This window comes from Oncorhynchus nerka, linkage group LG4 (genome assembly GCF_034236695.1).
Source record: "Oncorhynchus nerka isolate Pitt River linkage group LG4, Oner_Uvic_2.0, whole genome shotgun sequence".
NCBI classification, from domain to species: Eukaryota; Metazoa; Chordata; class Actinopteri; order Salmoniformes; family Salmonidae; genus Oncorhynchus; species Oncorhynchus nerka.
Window position 1 is genome coordinate 76,705,443 of NC_088399.1, and position 21,531 is coordinate 76,726,973.

The 21,531-nt window shown below is 44.9% G+C and overlaps 1 protein-coding gene across 1 annotated transcript; it reads left to right on the forward strand.

The window, feature by feature from the left end:
- Positions 1-511: 511 nt before the first annotated feature.
- Positions 512-16,443, forward strand: fkbp9 (FKBP prolyl isomerase 9). The gene is made up of 10 exons (XM_029658650.2): positions 512-1,182; positions 2,090-2,235; positions 8,459-8,648; positions 9,084-9,229; positions 11,233-11,422; positions 13,523-13,668; positions 13,779-13,968; positions 14,046-14,191; positions 14,305-14,468; positions 14,825-16,443. Exons 1-10 carry the CDS (start codon positions 980-982, stop codon positions 14,999-15,001), a joined length of 1,698 nt encoding a protein of 565 aa, XP_029514510.1. The 5' UTR covers positions 512-979; the 3' UTR covers positions 15,002-16,443.
- Positions 16,444-21,531: the final 5,088 nt, after the last annotated feature.

A 21,531-nucleotide genomic window follows, 5' to 3' on the forward strand; every position in this document is an offset into this window, starting at 1 on the left:
CACCGGGGCTCCATGCACCTCCCCCTAAATCAGTGCTGTTCTAGAGAAATCTGGGAGTAACATGGGTTGGAAAATCAGACCACTGCACTATTTTACATCAAACTACATGTAAACGATTTGCCAAAATGACAGATCAAGTTAAGGAGTGATTTCCATTTGTGGCCCTCCAGACTAGATGTAATGTAATGTGATTAATCTGACGCAGCGACAATGAGAAGTAGCCTAGTGAAACTGCTTGTTCAGTAGAAGACTTTGGAGAGAGTCTGCAGTTGAAAGTCTGCTGCCTATACCTATTTAAACATGTCTATTTTTTATATTTATGTTCGGCTATGTATGTTTTATAAACGTGTTGGTTATGTTATATAAAACGTGTATATTCTTGTATAGGCCTATCACCCACTAATTAGGGTTGTCTCTGTAGCCTACAGACTTCCCCCTCCCCTGCCACGTCGAGACATTCCAGAGAGAGAGAGAGAGAGAGGGTCACACACAGAAACACCCCCTGAAAAACTCAGACACTGTTCCACCGCCACTCCATAGCCAAGCCTTGCGTAATAGCCCTATAGACTGTACATGTGTGACTGAATGTAAACTAGGCCTATTCTACAGTAGTAGTTTGTGTTTGTTGGTCTTGCGGTGGGGATGTAGTTTATTTGATCTCTAGCTGTGACTATAGGCCCTCCGTTTGGCGTTTCCACGTCTACATATCTGTTGTGTGCTACTGCGCCTGCGCCATACGTGGTACCCAAATCCTCCCATTCAATTCAATCCCGAACAGACAGGGATCAAGGGAAGAAGACAATAACTGGAAGCAGAAGACCAGAGGAATCGGAACAATCGGGGGGAAAAGAAAGAGAGCGATAACAACCGTTACAAGTCACGGTTATCCACCGGGGGAAAAAGAAAGAGAGCGATAACAACCGTTACAAGTCACGGTTATCCACCATACTTTTTGTCGGTAAAGGAGAGGCGTGTGAAGATGAAACAGTGCGTGCACGGGATGATATATCTGGCAGTTCTGGTGGCGTTTGCCGCCTGTGACGCCCCCCCGGTACCGTTAGATGACATCGTGATTGAGAAAACGTTCGTGCCAGAGCAGTGCGTGCGAGCTGTGAAAGTAGGGGATTATGTTCGCTACCATTATAATGGCATGTTCCCGGATGGAAAGAAATTTGACTCCAGGTAAGAAAGTTTTTATTTTCCACTCTTCTCCACTCCTGTAGTTCCTGCACGCAGTTCACGTTGCAGAGAGTAGCGTGCACGTCAATAAACTTAAGCGTGCGTTTTATTAGCCGGTCGGACCAAACAGCCACGCAGGCAGAGAGAACGAGAGCCCCCATTCACTGAGAGAGAGGGAGACTCTTCATGCTGTCTCCAAGTCTGAACTAAATAAATAGTGAAACTATATTTTCACTCCAGAGTAAACAGTCATATTCTGCTACTAAATACACCGGGTGATAATATATGGTTCGTTAACCAACTGCAAGGACGTACACGTGTAGGCCTTCCTAGCCTACTCCTATGCACACACAGGTAGCATATTTTTTTAAATATTTTTTTTACCTTTATTTAACCAGGCAAGTCAGTTAAGAACACATTCTTATTTTCAATGACAGCCTGGGAACAGTGGGTTAACTGCCTGTTCAGGGGCAGAACGACAGATTTGTACCTTGTCAGCTCGGGGGTTTGAACTCGCAACCTTCCGGTTACTAGTCCAACGCTCTAACCACTAGGCTACCCTGCCGCCCCGTTATATCTGGTGTGTGAGTGTATGGCCAGCAGAGTGATCATGTAAAATAAAAAAAATACTACAAATATGAATGAATTCATTAATGTAAACCCTTGGGCAGAAAGAGACCAGTAGGCCCAATAAGTAATGTGCGTGGCAGAACTGAGATACAGTTGGCCAGTGTAGTAGGCTAGGCCTAGTGATACGACATGGTAACCACAGTCTCACCGCAGCCAACCAAGTCATGACTGAGTGAATCAGTGAAGTAAGTGAGTGAATGAATACATGAACGTATGGACATTTTTTCTTGTCTTTTTTGTTTGAGATGTTGGCAGCTTCCATAACTTGTGTGTGTTGCAGCTATGACCGCAGCAGCACCTACAATGTGTATGTGGGTAAGAAGCAGCTGATTGAAGGGATGGACAGAGCTCTGGTAGGGATGTGTGTCAACGAGAGACGACTGGTCAAGATTCCCCCACAACTGGCCTACGGGAAGGAAGGATACGGTAAGTTCATAACATAGATTTTAACATTAATATACATCATATAATGGAGTTTTAGCTTATAATTGAGGTTTGGGAGCAAAGACATCTCAACTCCTCCCCTATAACCAATCAATAACTATATTTATACTTACCTGTGATACCTGTAACCTGTGTGTTTTGCATGTAACAATAAACATAGCTAATAACTTAGTTGATAATATAGCTTGTAACATGGTTATAGACATTGTTGTCTCTTGTCTGTTTGATTAATAGTGCAGCTGCACAGGTAGCAGTGTGTGTGTGTGTGGTTGGATCTGTGTGTTTTTAGGTTTGTGTGTGTGTAGAAGCTGGTGTTTACTGTTTGGAGGTATTCATAAACACCAAGCATTAATGCAAGCTTGACAGGAAGTGGGTGGTCCATGTTGAATTGGGTCACAGTGACATCACAGACCAGGAAGTGCTGCTTGTTAATGTTACTGTACGCTGCATGGTGGCCTGAGATTTTATTTATTTTATTTTATTTAACCAGGTAGGCTAGTTGAGAACAAGTTCTCATTTACAACTGTGACCTGGCCAAGAATAAAGCAAAGCAGTGCAACACAAACAACAACACAGAGTTACACATGGAATAAACAAACATACAGTCAATAACACAATAGAGAAAAAGTCTTAATACAGTGTGTGCAAATGAGGTAAGATAAGGGAGGTAGGCAATAAATAGGCCATAGTGGTGAAACAATTACAATTTAGCAAGTAAACACTGGAGTGATAGATGTGCAAAATATGAATGTGCAAGTAGAGATACTGGGGTGCAAAGGACCAAAACATTAATTAATAAATAACAGTATGGGGATGAGGAAGTTGGATGGGCTATTTACAGGTGCAGTGATCTGTGAGCTGCTCTGACAGCTGGTGCTTAAAGTTAGTTAGGGAGATATGGGTCTACAGCTTCAGTGATTTTTGCAATTCGTTCCAGTCATTGACAGCAGAGAACTGGAAGGAAAGGCGGCCAAACAAGGAATTGGCTTTGGGGATGACCAGTGAAATATACTTGCTGGAGCGCGTGCTACGGGTGGGTGGTGTTAATGTGACCAGTGAGATGAGACAAGGCGGGGCTTTACCTAGCAAAGACTTATAGATGACCTGGAGCCAGTGGGTTTGGCGACAAATATGAAGCAAGGGCCAGCCAACGAGAGCATACAGGTCGCAGTGGTGGGTAGTATATGGGGCTTTGGTGACAGAACGGATGGCACTGTGATAGACTGCATCCAATTTGCTGAGTAGAGTGTTGGAGGCTATTTTGTAAATTACATCGCCGAAGTCAAGGATAGTCAGTTTTACGAGGGTATGTTTGGCAGCATGAGTGAAGGATGCTTTGTTGCGAAATAGGAAGCCGATTCTAGATTTAATTTTGGATTGGAGATGCTTAAAACTTCTTGCGGATGAAACTTCTTGCGGACAACTTCCGGTGAAATTGCAGTGCGCGAAATTGAAATTACAGAAATAGTCATATTTAACATTCATGACAATACAAAAATAGATCACTTCTTTTTTTGGTGTTGAATTTGACCCATTTTTCTCCCCAATTTCGTAGTGTCCAATTGTTGTAGTAGCTACTATCTTGTCTCATCGCTACAACTCCCGTACGGGCTCGGGAGAGACGAAGGTTGAAAGTCATGCGTCCTCCGATAAACAACCCAACCAAGCTGCACTGCTTCTTAACACAGTGCGCATCCAACCCGGAAGCCAGCCGCACCAATGCGCAGGAGGAAACACCGTGCACCTGGCCACCTTGGCTAGCGCACACTGCGCCCAGCCCGCCACAGGAGTCGCTGGTGCGCGATGAGACAAGGACACCCCTACCGACCAAGCCCTCCCTAACCCGGGCGACGCTAGGCCAATTGTGCGTCGCCCCACGGATCTCCCGGTCGCGGCCGGTTACGACAGAGCCTGGGCGCGAACCCTGGGACTCTGATGGCACAGCTGGCGCTGCAGTACAGCGCCCTTAACCACTGCGCCACCCGGGAGGCCCTAAAAGCTTAACTTCTTGTTAATCCAGCCACTGTGTCAGATTTCAAAAAGGCTTTACTTGAAAGCACACCATGCGATTATCTGAGGACAGCGCCCAGCCCACAAAGCATGAAAAACATTTTCTAACCAGGCAGATGCGCCACAAAAGTCAGAAACAGTAATAAAATAAATCACTTACCTTTGAAGATCTTCTTCTGTTGGCACTCCAAAAGGTCCCAGCTACATCACAAATGCTCGTTTTGTTCGATGAAGTCCTTCATTATATCCCCAAAAACTCAGTTTAGCTGGCACGCTTCATTCAATAATCCACCGGTTTCCCTCCTTCAAAATGCATACAGAATGAATCCCAAACGTTACCAATAAACTTCACCAAACAAGTCAAACAACGTTTATAATCAAACCTTAGGTACCCTAATATGTAAAGAAACGATCAAATTTAAGACGGAGAATCGTTATTGTCATTACCAGAGATAAAAAACAAAGTACCCGCATTCACCAGAACGCGTAACAAACACTACAGCCAAAATGGGAGCCACTACAAATTACAAACTACAAATTCTAGCTAATTTTTCCAAAAACAAGCCTGAAACTCGTTCTAAAGACTGTTGACATCTAGTGGAAACCCTAGGAACTGCAATCTGGGAGGTTTTCCCTTCATATTAAAAATGACAGCCATAGGAATCAATGATGGGCTGAATTTCTTTTTTCTGGATGGTTTGTCCTCGGTGTTTCGCCTGCCATATCAGTTTTGTTATACTCACAGACATTATTTTAACAGTTTTAGAAACTGAGTGTTTTATATCCAAATCTACCAATTATATGCATATCCTAGCTTCTGGGCCTGAGTAACAGTTAGTTTACTTTAGGCACGCTTGTCATCCAGACGTCAAAATACTTCCCCCTAGCCCAAAGAGGTTAATGTGAGTCTGGAAGGAGAGTTTACAGTCTAACCAGACACCTAGGTATTTGTAGTTGTCCACATATTCTAAGTCAGATCCGTCCAGAGTGGTGATGCTGGACAGGCGAGCAGGTGCGGGCAGCGATTGGTTGAAGAGCATGCATTTAGTTTTACTTGCATTTAAGAGCAGTTGTAGGCCACGGAAGGAGAGTTGTATGGCATTGAAGCTCATCTGGAGGTTAGTTAACACAGTGTCCAAAGAAGGGCCAGATGTATACAGAATGATGTCGTCTGCATAGAGGGGGATCAGAGAATCACCAGCAGCAAGAGCGACATCATTGATGTATACAGAGAAAAGAGTCGGCCCGAGAATTGAACCCTGTGGCACCCCATAGAGACTGCCAGAGGTCCGGATAACAGGCCCTCTGATTTGACACACTGAACTCTGTCTGAGAAGTAGTTGCTGAACCAGGCGAGGCAGTCATTGAGAAACCAAGGCTGTTGAGTCTGCCGATAAAAATGTGGTGATTGACAGAGTCGAAAGCCTTGGCCAGGTCGATGAATACACTGTATTGTCTCTTATCGATGGCGGTAATGATATCGTTCAGGACCTTGAGCGTGGCTGAGGTGCACCCATGACCAGCTTGGAAACCAGATTGCATAGCGGAGAAGGTAAGGTGGGATTCAAAATGGTCGGTGATCTGTTTGTTAACTTGGCTTTCGAAGACCTTAGAAAGGCAGGGTAGGATAGATATAGGTCTGTAGCAGTTTGGGTATGGAGTGTCTCCCCCTTTGAAGAGGGGTATGACCGTGGCAGATTTCCAATCTTTGGGGATCTTAGACGATACGAAAGAGAGGTTGAACAGGCTAGTAATAGGGGTTGCAACAATTTCGGCTGATAATTTTTGAAAGAGAGGGTCCAGATTGTCTAGCCCTGATAATTTGTAGGGGTCCAGATTTTGCAGTTCTTTCAAAACATCAGCTATCTGGATTTGGGTGAAGGAGAAATGGGGAGGCTTGGGAAAGTTGCTGTGGGGAGTGCAGGGGCTGACCAGGGTAGGGGTGGCCAGGTGGAAAGCATGGGCAGCCGTAGAAAAATGCTTATTGAAATTCTCAATTATAGTGGATTTATTGGTGGTGACAGTGTTTCCTAGCCTCAGTGCAGTGGGCAGCTGGGACAGCTGGGAGGATGTGTTCTTATTCTCCATGGATTTTACAGTGTCCCAGAACTTTTTGGAGTTTGTGCTGCAGGGTGCAAATTTCTGTTTGAAAAACTAGCCTTTGCTTTCCTAACTGCCTGTGTATATTGGTGGGGGCTATTTGATGCTAATGCCGTACGCCACAGGATGTTTTTGTGCTGGTCAAGGGCAGTCAGGTCTAGAGTGAACCACGGGCTATATCTGTTCCTGGTTCTACATTTTTTGAATGGGGCATGCTTATTTAAGATTGTGAGGAAAGCACTTTTAAAGAATAACCAGGCATCTTATACTGACGGAATGAGGTCTATATCCTTCCAGGATACCTGGGCCAGGTCGATTAGGAAGGCCTAATCAAACGCTCCATAAATTGTTTCAGGGAGCGTTTGACAGTGATGAGGGGTGGTCGTTTGACCGCAGACCCATTACGGACGCAAGCAATGAGGCAGTGATTGCTGAGATCCTGGTTGAAGACAGCAGAGGTTTATTTGGAGGGCAGGTTGGTTAGGATGATATCTAAGAGGTTGCCCATGGTTATGGATTTGTGGTTGTACCTGGTAGGTTCATTGATAATTTGTGTGAGATTGACCGTATCAAATTTAGATTGTAGAATGGCCGCGGTGTTAAGCATGTCCCAGTTTAGGTCACCTAACAGCACAAGCTCTGAAGATAAATGGGAGGCAATCAATTCACATATGGTTTCCAGGTCACAGCTGGGGGCAGAGGGTGGTCTATATCAAGCGGCAACGGTGACAGTCTTGTTTCTGGAAAGGTGTATTTTTTAAAGTAGAAGCTCAAATGTTTTGGGCACAGACCTGGATAGTAAGACAGAACTCTGCAGGCTATCTCAACAGTAGATTGCAACTCCGCCCCCTTTGGCAGTTCTATCTTGTCGGAAAATGTTATAGTTAGGGATGGACATTTCTGGGTTTTTGGGGGCCTTCCTAAGCCAGGATTCAGACACAGCTAGGACATCCGGGTTGGCAGAGTGTGCTTAAGCAGTGAATAAAACAAACTTAGGGAGGAGGCTTCTAATGTTAACATGCATGAAACCAAGGCTTTTACAGTTACAGAAGTCAACAAATGAGAGCACCTGGGAAGTGGGAGTGGAGCTAGGCACTGCAGGGCCTGGATTAACCTCTACATCACCAGAGGAACAGAGGAGGAGTAGGATAAGGGTATGGCTAAGGGCTATAAGAACTGGTTGTCTAGTACGTTCGGGACAGAGAGTAAAAGGAGCAGGTTTCTGGGAGCGCTAGAATAGATTCAATGCATGATGTACATACAAAGGTATGGATGTGAACACAGTTGAGGTAAATCTACGCATTGAGTGACGATGAGAGAGGTATTGTCTCTAGAGGCATCAATTAAACCAGGTGAGGTCCCCGCATTTGACATGAACAAACCCTTATTGTAGACATATTAATCTGCTGACCCTCTTGAACTGAGACATAGAGGTGAACTCTGCTTTAGTGTTGTAGGAGTGCCCTTCATTCACAGTGAGACAGACATCACAGCCCAGACCGGTGGCTTCGCCGGCATTACCCACAGTTACATGCACAGCATTAGGAATGTGTTTGCTATTCGTATGTGGGTATTAGTGTGTGTATTTGTGTGTATTAGGGTGTGTTTGTGTGAATAAAGAGGTCACCAAGCGGACTGGTTGATTTTGCATGAGGAGAGATTAAAACAGAAATGTGTGGCCTTACTTGAAATGTAGGGACTGGTAAAGAGAGAGAGCAAGTGAGATGGAGAGAGAGAAAGGAAGATGTGGTGGCATGTATGGAGTGATAAATGTAGGTGTCTACTTTGTAGAGGGAGAAAAGGAGGAGCGAGTCTCTGCCAGCAGAGAGAACAACTGCCAACTCACCAGTATGGATTTAATCACAGCCATCCTCAACTTCCCTACCCCTCCTTCTCACCTCCTCTCATCTTCCCTCCCTCATAACAATGTCTGTTCCATATATGGTTTATAATCTCTGATTAATTGCCTTCTTCATAGAGATAATTCCATGTTCATCTGTCTAGTTTAACAATGAGAGAAAGAAGAGAGAAAGTGGAGAGACAGAATGAGAGAAAGAACGAGTGTAACTAATGTCATCCTCCCTTACTCCTCCAGGTGATGTAATCCCTTCAGATGCGATCCTCCATTTTGATGTTCTGTTGTTGGACGTGTGGAACCCTGATGATGTGGTTCAGATGAAGACGTACTACACCCCTGAGAACTGCTCTAGGAAGGTAGAGGTGTCAGACTACGTACGTTATCATTACAACGGAACACTGCTGGACGGAACACTGTTCGACTCCAGGTGAGACACGAGATAAGTTGTCGACGACAAAACACTACTAACACACACGTCATGCTACTAACACACACTACACTCTACTAACACACACTACAACTATTATCACACACTACTAACACTCACTACATACTACTAACACACTATAACTACTAACACACACTACTAACACAGGCTACACACTACTAACACAAACTACACACTACTAACCCGCACTACACACTTCTAACACACGCTACACACTACTAACACACACTACACACTACTAAGAAATCTACACGCACAGGGAGAGGCATGAAGAGAGGCCCTGCAAGGAAGGAGATGATAGAGGAGAGGAGGGTTACATTTGTAGGATTTCCAATAAATAAATATCTGCTGTGTTTGTGGTCTTCTAATAAGTATTTTCTCATTCATTTCCCTCACCTCTCCCTCCCCCTGTAGCCACACCCGTATGCGTACCTATGACACCTATGTGGGGATTGGCTGGCTGATCGCTGGCATGGATCAGGGGCTTCTGGGCATGTGTGTCGGGGAGAAACGCATCATCACCATGCCCCCATCGCTAGGATACGGATCAAACGGTGATGGTTAGTAGGTGCTGCGGGGTAATGGAGTTGTTTCTGAGTGTTATCCCAGTCCAGGCCTCTCTAGTACTACTGGACCAGAGATGGCATCATAAGTGTAACCGTCTCTCCAGGTAGTGATATCCCTGGTGTTTGACGTGGTCCTACTGAACTTACATAACCCTAGTCTAACCCTCCTATCTCTCCTCCCCTTTCCATCCATCCATCCCATCCCTCTCTAGGTAGTGATATCCCTGGTGTTTGACGTGGTCCTACTGAACTTACATAACCCTAGTCTAACCCTCCTATCTCTCCTCCCCTTTCTTTCCATCCATCCATCCCATCCCTCTCCAGGTAGTGATATCCCTGGTGTTTGACGTGGTCCTACTGAACTTACATAACCCTAGTCTAACCCTCCTATCTCTCCTCCCCTTTCCATCCATCCATCCCATCCCTCTCTAGGTAGTGATATCCCTGGTGTTTGACGTGGTCCTACTGAACTTACATAACCCTAGTCTAACCCTCCTATCTCTCCTCCCCTTTCTTTCCATCCATCCATCCCATCCCTCTCCAGGTAGTGATATCCCTGGTGTTTGACGTGGTCCTACTGAACTTACATAACCCTAGTCTAACCCTCCTATCTCTCCTCCCCTTTCTTTCCATCCATCCATCCCATCCCTCTCTAGGTAGTGATATCCCTGGTGTTTGACGTGGTCCTACTGAACTTACATAACCCTAGTCTAACCCTCCTATCTCTCCTCCCTTTCTTTCCATCCATCCATCCCATCCCTCTCCAGGTAGTGATATCCCTGGTGTTTGACGTGGTCCTACTGAACTTACATAACCCTAGTCTAACCCTCCTATCTCTCCTCCCCTTTCTTTCCATCCATCCATCCCATCCCTCTCTAGGTAGTGATATCCCTGGTGTTTGACGTGGTCCTACTGAACTTACATAACCCTAGTCTAACCCTCCTATCTCTCCTCCCCTTTCCATCCATCCATCCCATCCCTCTCTAGGTAGTGATATCCCTGGTGTTTGACGTGGTCCTACTGAACTTACATAACCCTAGTCTAACCCTCCTATCTCTCCTCCCCTTTCTTTCCATCCATCCATCCCATCCCTCTCCAGGTAGTGATATCCCTGGTGTTTGACGTGGTCCTACTGAACTTACATAACCCTAGTCTAACCCTCCTATCTCTCCTCCCCTTTCTTTCCATCCATCCATCCCATCCCTCTCCAGGTAGTGATATCCCTGGTGTTTGACGTGGTCCTACTGAACTTACATAACCCTAGTCTAACCCTCCTATCTCTCCTCCCCTTTCTTTCCATCCATCCATCCCATCCCTCTCTAGGTAGTGATATCCCTGGTGTTTGACGTGGTCCTACTGAACTTACATAACCCTAGTCTAACCCTCCTATCTCTCCTCCCCTTTCTTTCCATCCATCCATCCCATCCCTCTCCAGGTAGTGATATCCCTGGTGTTTGACGTGGTCCTACTGAACTTACATAACCCTAGTCTAACCCTCCTATCTCTCCTCCCCTTTCTTTCCATCCATCCATCCCATCCCTCTCCAGGTAGTGATATCCCTGGTGTTTGACGTGGTCCTACTGAACTTACATAACCCTAGTCTAACCCTCCTATCTCTCCTCCCCTTTCTTTCCATCCATCCATCCCATCCCTCTCTAGGTAGTGATATCCCTGGTGTTTGACGTGGTCCTACTGAACTTACATAACCCTAGTCTAACCCCCTCCTATCTCTCCTCCCCTTTCTTTCCATCCATCCATCCCATCCCTCTCTAGGTAGTGATATCCCTGGTGTTTGACGTGGTCCTACTGAACTTACATAACCCTAGTCTAACCCTCCTATCTCTCCTCCCCTTTCTTTCCATCCATCCATCCCATCCCTCTCCAGGTAGTGATATCCCTGGTGTTTGACGTGGTCCTACTGAACTTACATAACCCTAGTCTAACCCTCCTATCTCTCCTCCCCTTTCTTTCCATCCATCCATCCCATCCCTCTCTAGGTAGTGATATCCCACAGCAGGCCTCCCTGGTGTTTGATGTAGTCCTCTTGGACCTCCATAACCCTAAAGACGGCGTCAGTATCATCAACCAGGACATACCTCAACCCTGCCACAGGAAGAGTGTTGCTGGGGACTTCATCAGATACCACTATAACGGATCACTACTGGACGGGACCTTCTTCGACTCCAGGTGAGGAAGAGAGCGATGAAGAGAGAGTGTGTGTGACTTCATAAATGTGTAGGTAAAAAATGCTTCCTTATTGCCTTCGGGCATTGTTTTCTCTTTATTTGTAATTCTTCTTTTGTCCTCACGGTGGCAGTAACCTTAAACTAAACTAGATAGACAAATGAGTTCAAGATTTACTGAATGAATCCAACCAGGAGAATAAAAATGGCACTTTTATCTTACAAGAAAACAAGTAAATTTAAGTTCAGACTGAATAGGGTGTAGAATTTAGAATCTACAACTTAGAGTTACTTAGATTTAGAAATGTAGGCAAAGGTTTTGTGTTTGTAACATGTTTCATTCTGTACATGTGATTATTGTCCTCTCAGCTACTCCCGTAGCCGTACATATGATTATTGTCCTATCAGCTACTCCCGTAACCGTACATATGATTATTGTCCTCTCAGCTACTCCCGTAGCCGTACATATGATTATTGTCCTCTCAGCTACTCCCGTAACCGTACATATGATTATTGTCCTCTCAGCTACTCCCGTAACCGTACATATGATTATTGTCCTCTCAGCTACTCCCGTAACCGTACATATGATTATTGTCCTCTCAGCTACTCCCGTAACCGTACATATGATTATTGTCCTCTCAGCTACTCCCGTAACCGTACATATGATTATTGTCCTCTCAGCTACTCCCGTAACCGTACATATGATTATTGTCCTCTCAGCTACTCCCGTAACCGTACATATGATTATTGTCCTCTCAGCTCTGTAACCGTACATATGATTATTGTTCTCTCAGCTACTCCCGTAACCGTACATATGATTATTGTTCTCTCAGCTACTCCCGTAACCGTACATATGATTATTGTCCTATCAGCTACTCCCGTAACCGTACATATGATTATTGTCCTCTCAGCTACTCCCGTAACCGTACATATGATTATTGTCCCCTCAGCTCTGTAACCGTACATATGATTATTGTCCTCTCAGCTACTCCCGTAACCGTACATATGATTATTGTCCTCTCAGCTACTCCCGTAACCGTACATATGATTATTGTCCTCTCAGCTCTGTAACCGTACATATGATTATTGTCCTCTCAGCTACTCCCGTAACCGTACATATGATTATTGTCCTCTCAGCTACTCCCGTAACCGTACATATGATTATTGTCCTCTCAGCTACTCCCGTAACCGTACATATGATTATTGTCCTATCAGCTACTCCCGTAACCGTACATATGATTATTGTCCTCTCAGCTACTCCCGTAGCCGTACATATGATTATTGTCCTCTCAGCTACTCCCGTAACCGTACATATGATTATTGTCCTCTCAGCTACTCCTGTAACCGTACATATGATTATTGTCCTCTCAGCTACTCCCGTAACCGTACATATGATTATTGTCCTCTCAGCTACTCCCGTAACCGTACATATGATTATTGTCCTCTCAGCTCTGTAACCGTACATATGATTATTGTTCTCTCAGCTACTCCCGTAACCGTACATATGATTATTGTTCTCTCAGCTACTCCCGTAACCGTACATATGATTATTGTTCTCTCAGCTACTCCCGTAACCGTACATATGATTATTGTCCTCTCAGCTACTCCCGTAACCGTACATATGATTATTGTCCTCTCAGCTACTCCCGTAACCGTACATATGATTATTGTCCTCTCAGCTACTCCCGTAACCGTACATATGATTATTGTCCTCTCAGCTACTCCCGTAACCGTACATATGATTATTGTCCTCTCAGCTACTCCCGTAACCGTACATATGATTATTGTCCTCTCAGCTCTGTAACCGTACATATGATTATTGTCCTCTCAGGTACTCCTGTAACCGTACATATGATTATTGTTCTCTCAGCTACTCCCGTAACCGTACATATGATTATTGTCCTCTCAGCTACTCCCGTAACCGTACATATGATTATTGTCCTCTCAGCTACTCCCGTAACCGTACATATGATTATTGCGGTCTCAGCTACTCCCGTAACCGTACATATGATTATTGTCCTCTCAGCTACTCCCGTAACCGTACATATGATTATTGTCCTCTCAGCTACTCCCGTAACCGTACATATGATTATTGTCCTCTCAGCTACTCCCGTAACCGTACATATGACACCTACGTGGGTAAGGGCTATGTGATTGGTGGGATGGACGAGGGTCTGATTGGAGTCTGCATCGGAGAGAAAAGACGCATCATTATCCCACCTCACCTCGGATACGGAGAGGAGGGCACAGGTATGTATAAAATAGTGTATTTGTGTGTGTGGTGTGTGTTGAGGTTTTCAGTGTACCATCATTTATAGAGAGGTGATTTCATCATCGCCCCCTCCTCTCTCCCCCACCAGGTACTAAGATCCCAGGTTCTGCTGTCTTGGTGTTTGATATCCACATCATAGACTTCCACAACCCATCAGACACAGTGGTGATCACTACCAACTATAAACCAGTGGTGTGTGAGACTCTGGCTAAGAAAGGAGACTTTGTTAAATACCACTACAACGCTTCACTCATGGATGGATCCTTCATCGACTCCACGTGAGTAGGAAGATACACATGGACATGCAAGCACACGCACGCACACACCACACACTTCTAACAATCGCTCTCTCCAGGTATAACTATGGGAAGACGTATAACATTGTGCTAGGAGCCAACCAGGTGGTTCCAGGGATGGAGGAGGGGCTGAAGGAGATGTGTGTTGGAGAGAGAAGACACCTGGTCATACCTCCTCATCTGGGCTACGGAGAGAGGGGAGTGGGTGAGTTACACACACGCCCACACACAAACTTGGGCACAGACAAAGACACAAACAAACTACAAACTTGTCCACTTGCTGTTATTAACCCATTCATGTTCATTGGTGTGTTATAGATGGTGAAGTGCCAGCCAGTGCTGTCCTGATCTTCGACATCGAGATGATTGAGATGGAGGCGGGACTTCCTGATGGCTACATGTTCATCTGGAACGAGGACGTATCAGCTGACCTCTTCACTGAGATGGATGCAGATAAGGACCTACAGGTGTTGGCCTCAGAGGTACGCATCGCAGCTAAATCCCACCCTCAGCTACACACTAATAGACATACACATGACACTGTGGGTCCTCATGCATCTCACCTATTTTTTATCTGCTCTATTTGAAGACAACTGGACAGCGTATGGCTGCATCTCAGTAGTCTTAAATAGCCTCCTCTCCATCTGCACTGATCTGTAAACACAAGACAAGTAAAAGCAAATATGGTGGAAGAGAAGCCCTACAGAAATAATGTTTTGTATTTCACCCATCCAGTTAATTTTGATCAGTTCAGGAAGAGAGGAGACAATCTAGTTGATTAACCGAGGCAACTGGCTAACCAATTCACAATTCTCCCTCCCCCTCTCCCTCTGTCCAGTTCTCAGACTACATTCTGCGTCAGGTGAACGAGGGTAAAGGACGTCTGGCCCCTGGGTTCGACGCATATCGCATCATTGAAAACATGTTTTCTAACCAGGACCGTAATGGAGACGGAAAGATCACAGAGGACGAGTTCAAACTGAAGGCCGACGAGACCACACACGATGAGCTATAAGAGAGGGGTGCAGAGTGTGTGTGTGTGTGTATGAGGGGGCTTATATGATGGCAATATAAGACAAGGAGGGTGTGTGTGTGTGTTTGTGTGTGTGAGGGATTATATTGTTGGAGGGTGGCGGGGTGAGATGTATAGAATTAGAGTTGGTCAGATGTCTATAGAGAACCAAAGAGAGAGGCAGGATGTATTCTGAGTAATGGGCTGAGAATCAAATGGTGGTTTAGTTAGTTTTGACCTGTCGTCTTCGGTGACCAGAGCAGTCTGGTGTTGGCATGGGGAGGGAATGAGGGGAGAATAGGAAAGCAGGAGGAATACATTTTGAGGAGATGAGCAATGTAAGAGCATTAGGACAAAGGCCCACGTTTTTGTTAGTAGAGCAGTTTCCCAAATCCAGCCCTTAAGTACCCCCAACAGCACACATTTTCTTTGAAGCCTTGGACAAACTCGTCTGATACGTGTCAACTAATCATCAAGCCCTGGATGAGTTTAATATGGTGAGTTTTACAACAAAACGTGTGCTGTTGAGGGTAACGTTACTGGAGGACTGGAGTTGGGAAACATTGCATTAGAGGAGCTTGATGTGTTTCTATTGTTGATGATGATGATGTACCTTTGTTCACCTGCTCTGGCATCACTGATGTGTTTATTATTTTATTATTGAGTTACTGTTCAGATGGTGTTTTTTAAATATTTTGTTGGTGTTGCCTTTTTCATCTGTGAGAGAATAAGTGCCTGACAATGATTTAGTGACAAACTCTCCACTTTCTGAAGATGATCTCTGGATCTATGTTCTATCCCCCGTGTTTAATAGGTAGTTATTGTCTGTGGGTCAAACGGTTTCAATTTCAAATCTTCTGTCCCACCAACATATCTTATAGAGCACAATTACAGTACTATAAAAATGTTATTTATTGTATTAACAAACACCATGATGGATGCAGTCAGGTGATTGCAGAATTGCTTCTACAGTACCATCTATGCAAGTTCCATACTATCCAGCTAACGTGTGTGTTTTAGTAAAGGTTTGCCAAATGATTCAGGTGCTAAAACTTTGTTTATATTCCTTGTTGTCATGTGTACAAACGCTTCCTGTATTCTCTGCTGTCTAAGCCAATCAAGTACAATGCTACACATCTAGTCATTCAGCTGCCCACTCACAACACTGTCTCCTATGCAACATTTACCTAAATGTTGGTGCCACTATCAGGTAGTTCATTGTTTGTTCCCCCCCCCAATAGATTGTGTTATAATTACGCTATGCTCTGCACACACACACCTCACCTGCACCAGCTTTGGCAAAGTGTGTGAAGTGTGTACGTGTGTGTTTGCAACAGTTGAGTTGGTTTTATATCTGATGCCTCTGTGTGAGAGTAATGATGCTGTAAATGTGTCGTTTCTAAGGTGCATTTGAATAAATGCACATTCCAACCCCTTTACAACAAGACCTGTCTGTCTCTCTTTAGGTGCAATGTGTGTGTGTGTGTGGCTTGCATATGGTGGGAACTGCGCAGCCGGAATAAAAACAGCCAGGGGGCGACAGGAAGGGAGGGAGAACGGAGGAGTAATGAGATAAAGAAAGAGAGAGAGGGGAAAAAAAGTGCCGGTTTGAAGTGAAGATATGAAACTCCACTTCTTGGTCAAGGACATCAGAACAGAAACAGTTGTTTTCTAAGTTTGGAATGTATAACAACCATGGAGTCTTTAGCGCGAGCCCGCCTGCTCCTGCACACACACAGTTTCTGGCCGAGGCATAGAATTGTTTTATTGGCTTATATGGATAGGGCTAAATGTAAACGTTTCTTACAGAAGAAATATGAAAAGCATATGCATAACCATGGTAGCAACTGAAAGGGAAACGTTTGGAGATAATGTGAGTCCAACAGTTCATCTAACACCAGACTGATTCCAAACATTACACTTGATTATATGTGCATTTGACATTTAATGTATTTTCCACAGCATTTGTTGACACTCTGGATACATTCAGTAACATGACAAGACTATTCCTGGAAAATATGCAACATAAAAAACTAAAAAGGGTTTGAGTAAGGAAACTGGTGTCTCCAAGTGGCCACACACATCTCCTAAATCATTTCAATGCACTTCTATGACTCAAAGGAAAGTCTTAAACTTGAAAGTATTTTTTTGAGCTCTCCTAGCTGTGCCGTTGAGGAACGAGAGCAAGAACACTTGTAGTTGTTTCATTTGGAACACAACCCTGCATTCCCGCCATCACAGAATTACTGCTGTTGTTTACACAGTCCATTATAAACCGCAATGTGGGTAGGGTGGGCATGATTTGAAAGCTCGTTCTATTGCCAAAATGTGTCATAAAATAGGATCTTGCAGTGTTAGGCTTTCACAAGGCAATTCAGAGAAACAGATGGTCATGTTGGGGCGCATAGAAAGGAGTCATGAGAGCATTCGGTGCGTGTGGAGCCTCTAGTTTCTGTCAAACAAACAAACATAGGCTATTTCTGTTCAGAACAACCCAGGGTATGATGCCATGTCATCTTGTAACTACATCAAACATGGTGGTGCTAAATGTTGATACTGTAGTAAACATGAGTTTTATGATTTGGAAATGTGAAGTGCACATTTGGACACACAGTTGTTTGGCTTGCTTGTATGACATCAAAGCGGTATTTATTATAATACTCAAATTCTCATATTTCAAAATACAAGTAATCACAATTTATAGCATTTTGCTCACTCAGACAACAAAAACATTTCAAAAGTTGGCCAGTTACCGGGAGGGATAGGGGCAACTTCTTGTTGCGCACGGTGCTCAAGTTCAGAACGGCTGTCAGTCAAAACCCATACAGCGCTGTGAGGCACACAGCCAGAACTCTAACGTCATGTATAGCATGTTACTGAAAAGCCACTACGTTCCAATTTAGGAGCTTATTAGTGCCCCAAATCTGTATACGGGTACGAGAGTAAAGGTCTACCAACGTATAAGATACAAAAATAATATTCACATTAAACATAATAATCCACATTCAAGAAAACAACATCAACTGAATCTTTTATGCCTTATTTAAATGGTGAACATTGCTTGAGTATAACATTTGCTTGGTTTGCAATTAAAATATACTGTCTTGTATCTTTAAAAAAGTAAATACAAAAAAATAGTAGTAAACATAAAAAAATATTGTTTGCTCCTCTTATGCCACAATCAGTAGTCATTGAAACTAAACAGCTTTCAAGTGATTGGATGGGAGTTTATTCTGACAAGATTAGGCCCCTCCCACAGGGATGTAACTACTTCTGCTGAGCCACCAGCGACAGATCAAGCTCTGGCAAGAGGGTTACCTTTAAGTAATTCAAAATAGAGGAAAACCAAGAATGTTCATTTTAAAACTGACATTCGGTAACAAAATTTGACTTGATCAATCTGTGTGTGTGTATACGTCTCCTCCATGTCCAGCGATTGTCCAGTAGTCAGTGCTTCACCTGGAACACATGCACACACACTCTGGTCAGTTCCCTAATTTCTTAAGCACTTTGAAACAATGTTATGATCTTAGTCAGATATCACTGTACTGGCAGCAGAACAGGAGCAAATGGCTCAGCTTCAAAATGTTAGTGATCAATTTAGTGATACTGGAGTCCTGCTCGTACACTGATGTACACTGATGAAAAAACGGGACGTTCCCGGCCTTAACCCAATGTATAATGTTGGGGCCTGCCTGGCTCGGGTAGCAGAGCTCTTACTCACATTAAGGAAATCCAGGCCGGCGGGGTCCTCACTGAGGGCGTGGCAGATACTCTGTAGAAACAGACACACACATACAAGATAAATTACAGGTAAACTCAGCAACAACAAAAAAATAACGTATTTTTCAGGACCCTGTCTTTCAAAGATAATTCATAATCCAAATCCATTGTAAAGGGTTTAAACACTGTTTCCCATGCTTGTTCAATGAACCATAAACAATGAATGAACATGCACCTGTGGAAAGGTCGTTAAGACACTAACAGCTTACAGACGGTAGGCAATTAAGGTCACATTTATGGAAACTTGGGACACTAAAGAGGCCTTTCTACTGACTCTGAAAAACACCAAAAGAAAAATGCCCAGGGTCCCTGCTCATCTGCATGAACGTGCCTTAGGCATGCTGCAAGGAGGATTGAGGACTGCAGATGTGGCCAGGGAAATAAATTGCAATATCCGTACTGTGAGACGCCTAAGAAGGCGCTACAGGGAGACAGGACGGACAACTGATCGTCCTCACAGTGGCAGACCACGTGTAACAACACCTGCGCAGGATCGGTACATCCGAAACATCACACCTGCGGGACAGGTACAGGGTGGCAACAACAACTGCCTGAGTTACACCAGGAACGCACAATCCCTCCATCAGTGCTCAGACTGTCCGCAATAGGTTGAGAGAGGCTGGACTGAGGGCTTGTAGGCCTGTTGTAAGACAGGTCCTCACCAGACATCATCAGCAACAACGTCGCCTATGGGCACAAACCCACCGTCACTGGACCAGACAGGACTGGCAAAACGTGCTCTTCACGGACGAGTTGCGGTTTGGTCTCACCAGGAGTTACGGTCGGATTCACGTTTTTCGTCGAAGGAATGAGTGTTACACCGAGGCCTGTACTCTGGAGCGGGATCGATTTGGAGGTGGTGGGTCGGATCAGAGGGTGAGGGCTAGGGCTATTCCCCCCCCCAGAAATGTCCGGGAACTTGCAGGTACCTTTCTTGTAAGAGTGGGGTTCTCACAGCAAGAACTGGTAAATCTGGTGCAGTCCATGAGGAGGAGATGCACTGCAGTACTTAATGCAGCTGGTGGCCACACCAGATACTGACTGTTACTTTTGATTTTGACCCCCCTCCCCTTTGTTCAAGGACACATTATTCCATTTATGTTAGTCACATGTCTGTGGAACTTGTTCAGTTTATGTCTCAGTTGTTGAATCTTATGTTCATACAAATATTTATTTAAGTTTGCTGAAAATAAACGCAGTTGACAGTGAGAGGATGTTTCTTTTTTCGCTGAGTTTAGTTATACAGTACAGCAAATACACCATCACATTTGAGTAATTTAGTGAGGGCTCTTATCCAGAGTGGCTTACATTGGTGAATTAATCTTAAGATAGCTAGGTGAGACAACATATCGCAATTGTAGCAAGTACATTTTCCCTCAACAAAGTAGTTATCAGCAAAGTCAGTGTTAGTAGAAAAAGACAAGTGCATTACAGTGTTACAGCAAAGATATTGTAAAGCAATAGAGACGGAGCACTCATCACCCAGCACTACAACACTGGGACAGTCTCTGTCTTAATATGGCCACAGAGGGCAGGACCCTTCCTCCATGCTGGGAGGGGGAGGGGCAGGCATCGCCATAGCATCGCTTAGCATAGCAATAGTAGCCTAGTAGCCATAACATTGACATCAGTAGTAGGTGAAGCAGCTTTAGCTACATCTGTAGCAGAGGTGCTAGCTGTTAGCAATCACGCTAAGAGAAGCAGAAGGGAGAAAAGTGGTAGCTGCAGTGACAGTGCTAGCCGAGGGAGATGAGGTAGCCGTAAGAGGAGAGGTAGCATTAGCAGTAGTATTAGCCGTAGCATTAGCCGTAGCATAAGCCGTAGCTTTAGCAGGCAGGTTGTTTTTGGTCTTGATGACATTGCTGCAGTAGCGTGCCCACTTCCGTGCTGGCTGAGGGAGAACATAATAGGCAGGGGGTCTGAGGAAGAAGTTGGCCCATGGGTACCAACCACCAATAGTAGTACCTGCTGTGCTGGTTTCAATGGCAACCCCGGTGTCAGTAGCAGTCCAGGCGGAGTAGCTGGCTGGGTCAAGTGATGGCTTGGTCAAGGCGAAATAGCTGGGGTTGGCTGGAGATGGTGTGGTAGAGTAGAGGCTTCCTGGGGGCATAACAGTCCCAGTAGAGCCGAGTCCAGTCCCAGACCTAGGGTAAGCCTGTCCACGGCAGTCCATGTCTGAGTAGCCCATCTCTGGGTAGAGCAGAACTCCAGGGTAGCCAGGTCTACTTCCAGAAGAGACAGCTCCAGGGTAGGAATTACCAGCTAGACCTGTTGTAACATAGCCTGCCCCTGGGTAGCCTGCCTCTGGGTAGCCTGTTCCCCAGTTGCCCCCAGACCACCTTGCCTGTGGCTGTGACTGTGTGTTACTGGGGCTGGGGATAGGGTTAATGGGGGAGTTGGAAGTGAACTGACTAACACTGACAACTCCAGCGTAACCTGAACCAGGGTAGGTGTAACCAGGGTAGGTGTAACCAGCGTAGGTATAACCAGGGTAGGTGTAACCAGGTAGAATCTCTGGGGGCTGTGGGTCAGTGGGGTTAGGGCTAGAAGAAGAAACTGTAACCCCTCCAGTGTAAACCCCCTGGGCTAGTGTGGCATTGGTAGTGGGGGTATAACTCTGGAAGTTGGGGTTAGAGTTGGAGTTAGGGTTCTGGAAATTGGGGTTAGGGTTCTGGAAGTTGGGGTTAGAGTTAGGGTTCTGGAAGTTGGGGTTAGGGTTCTGGAAGTTGGGGTTAGGGTTCTGGAAGTTG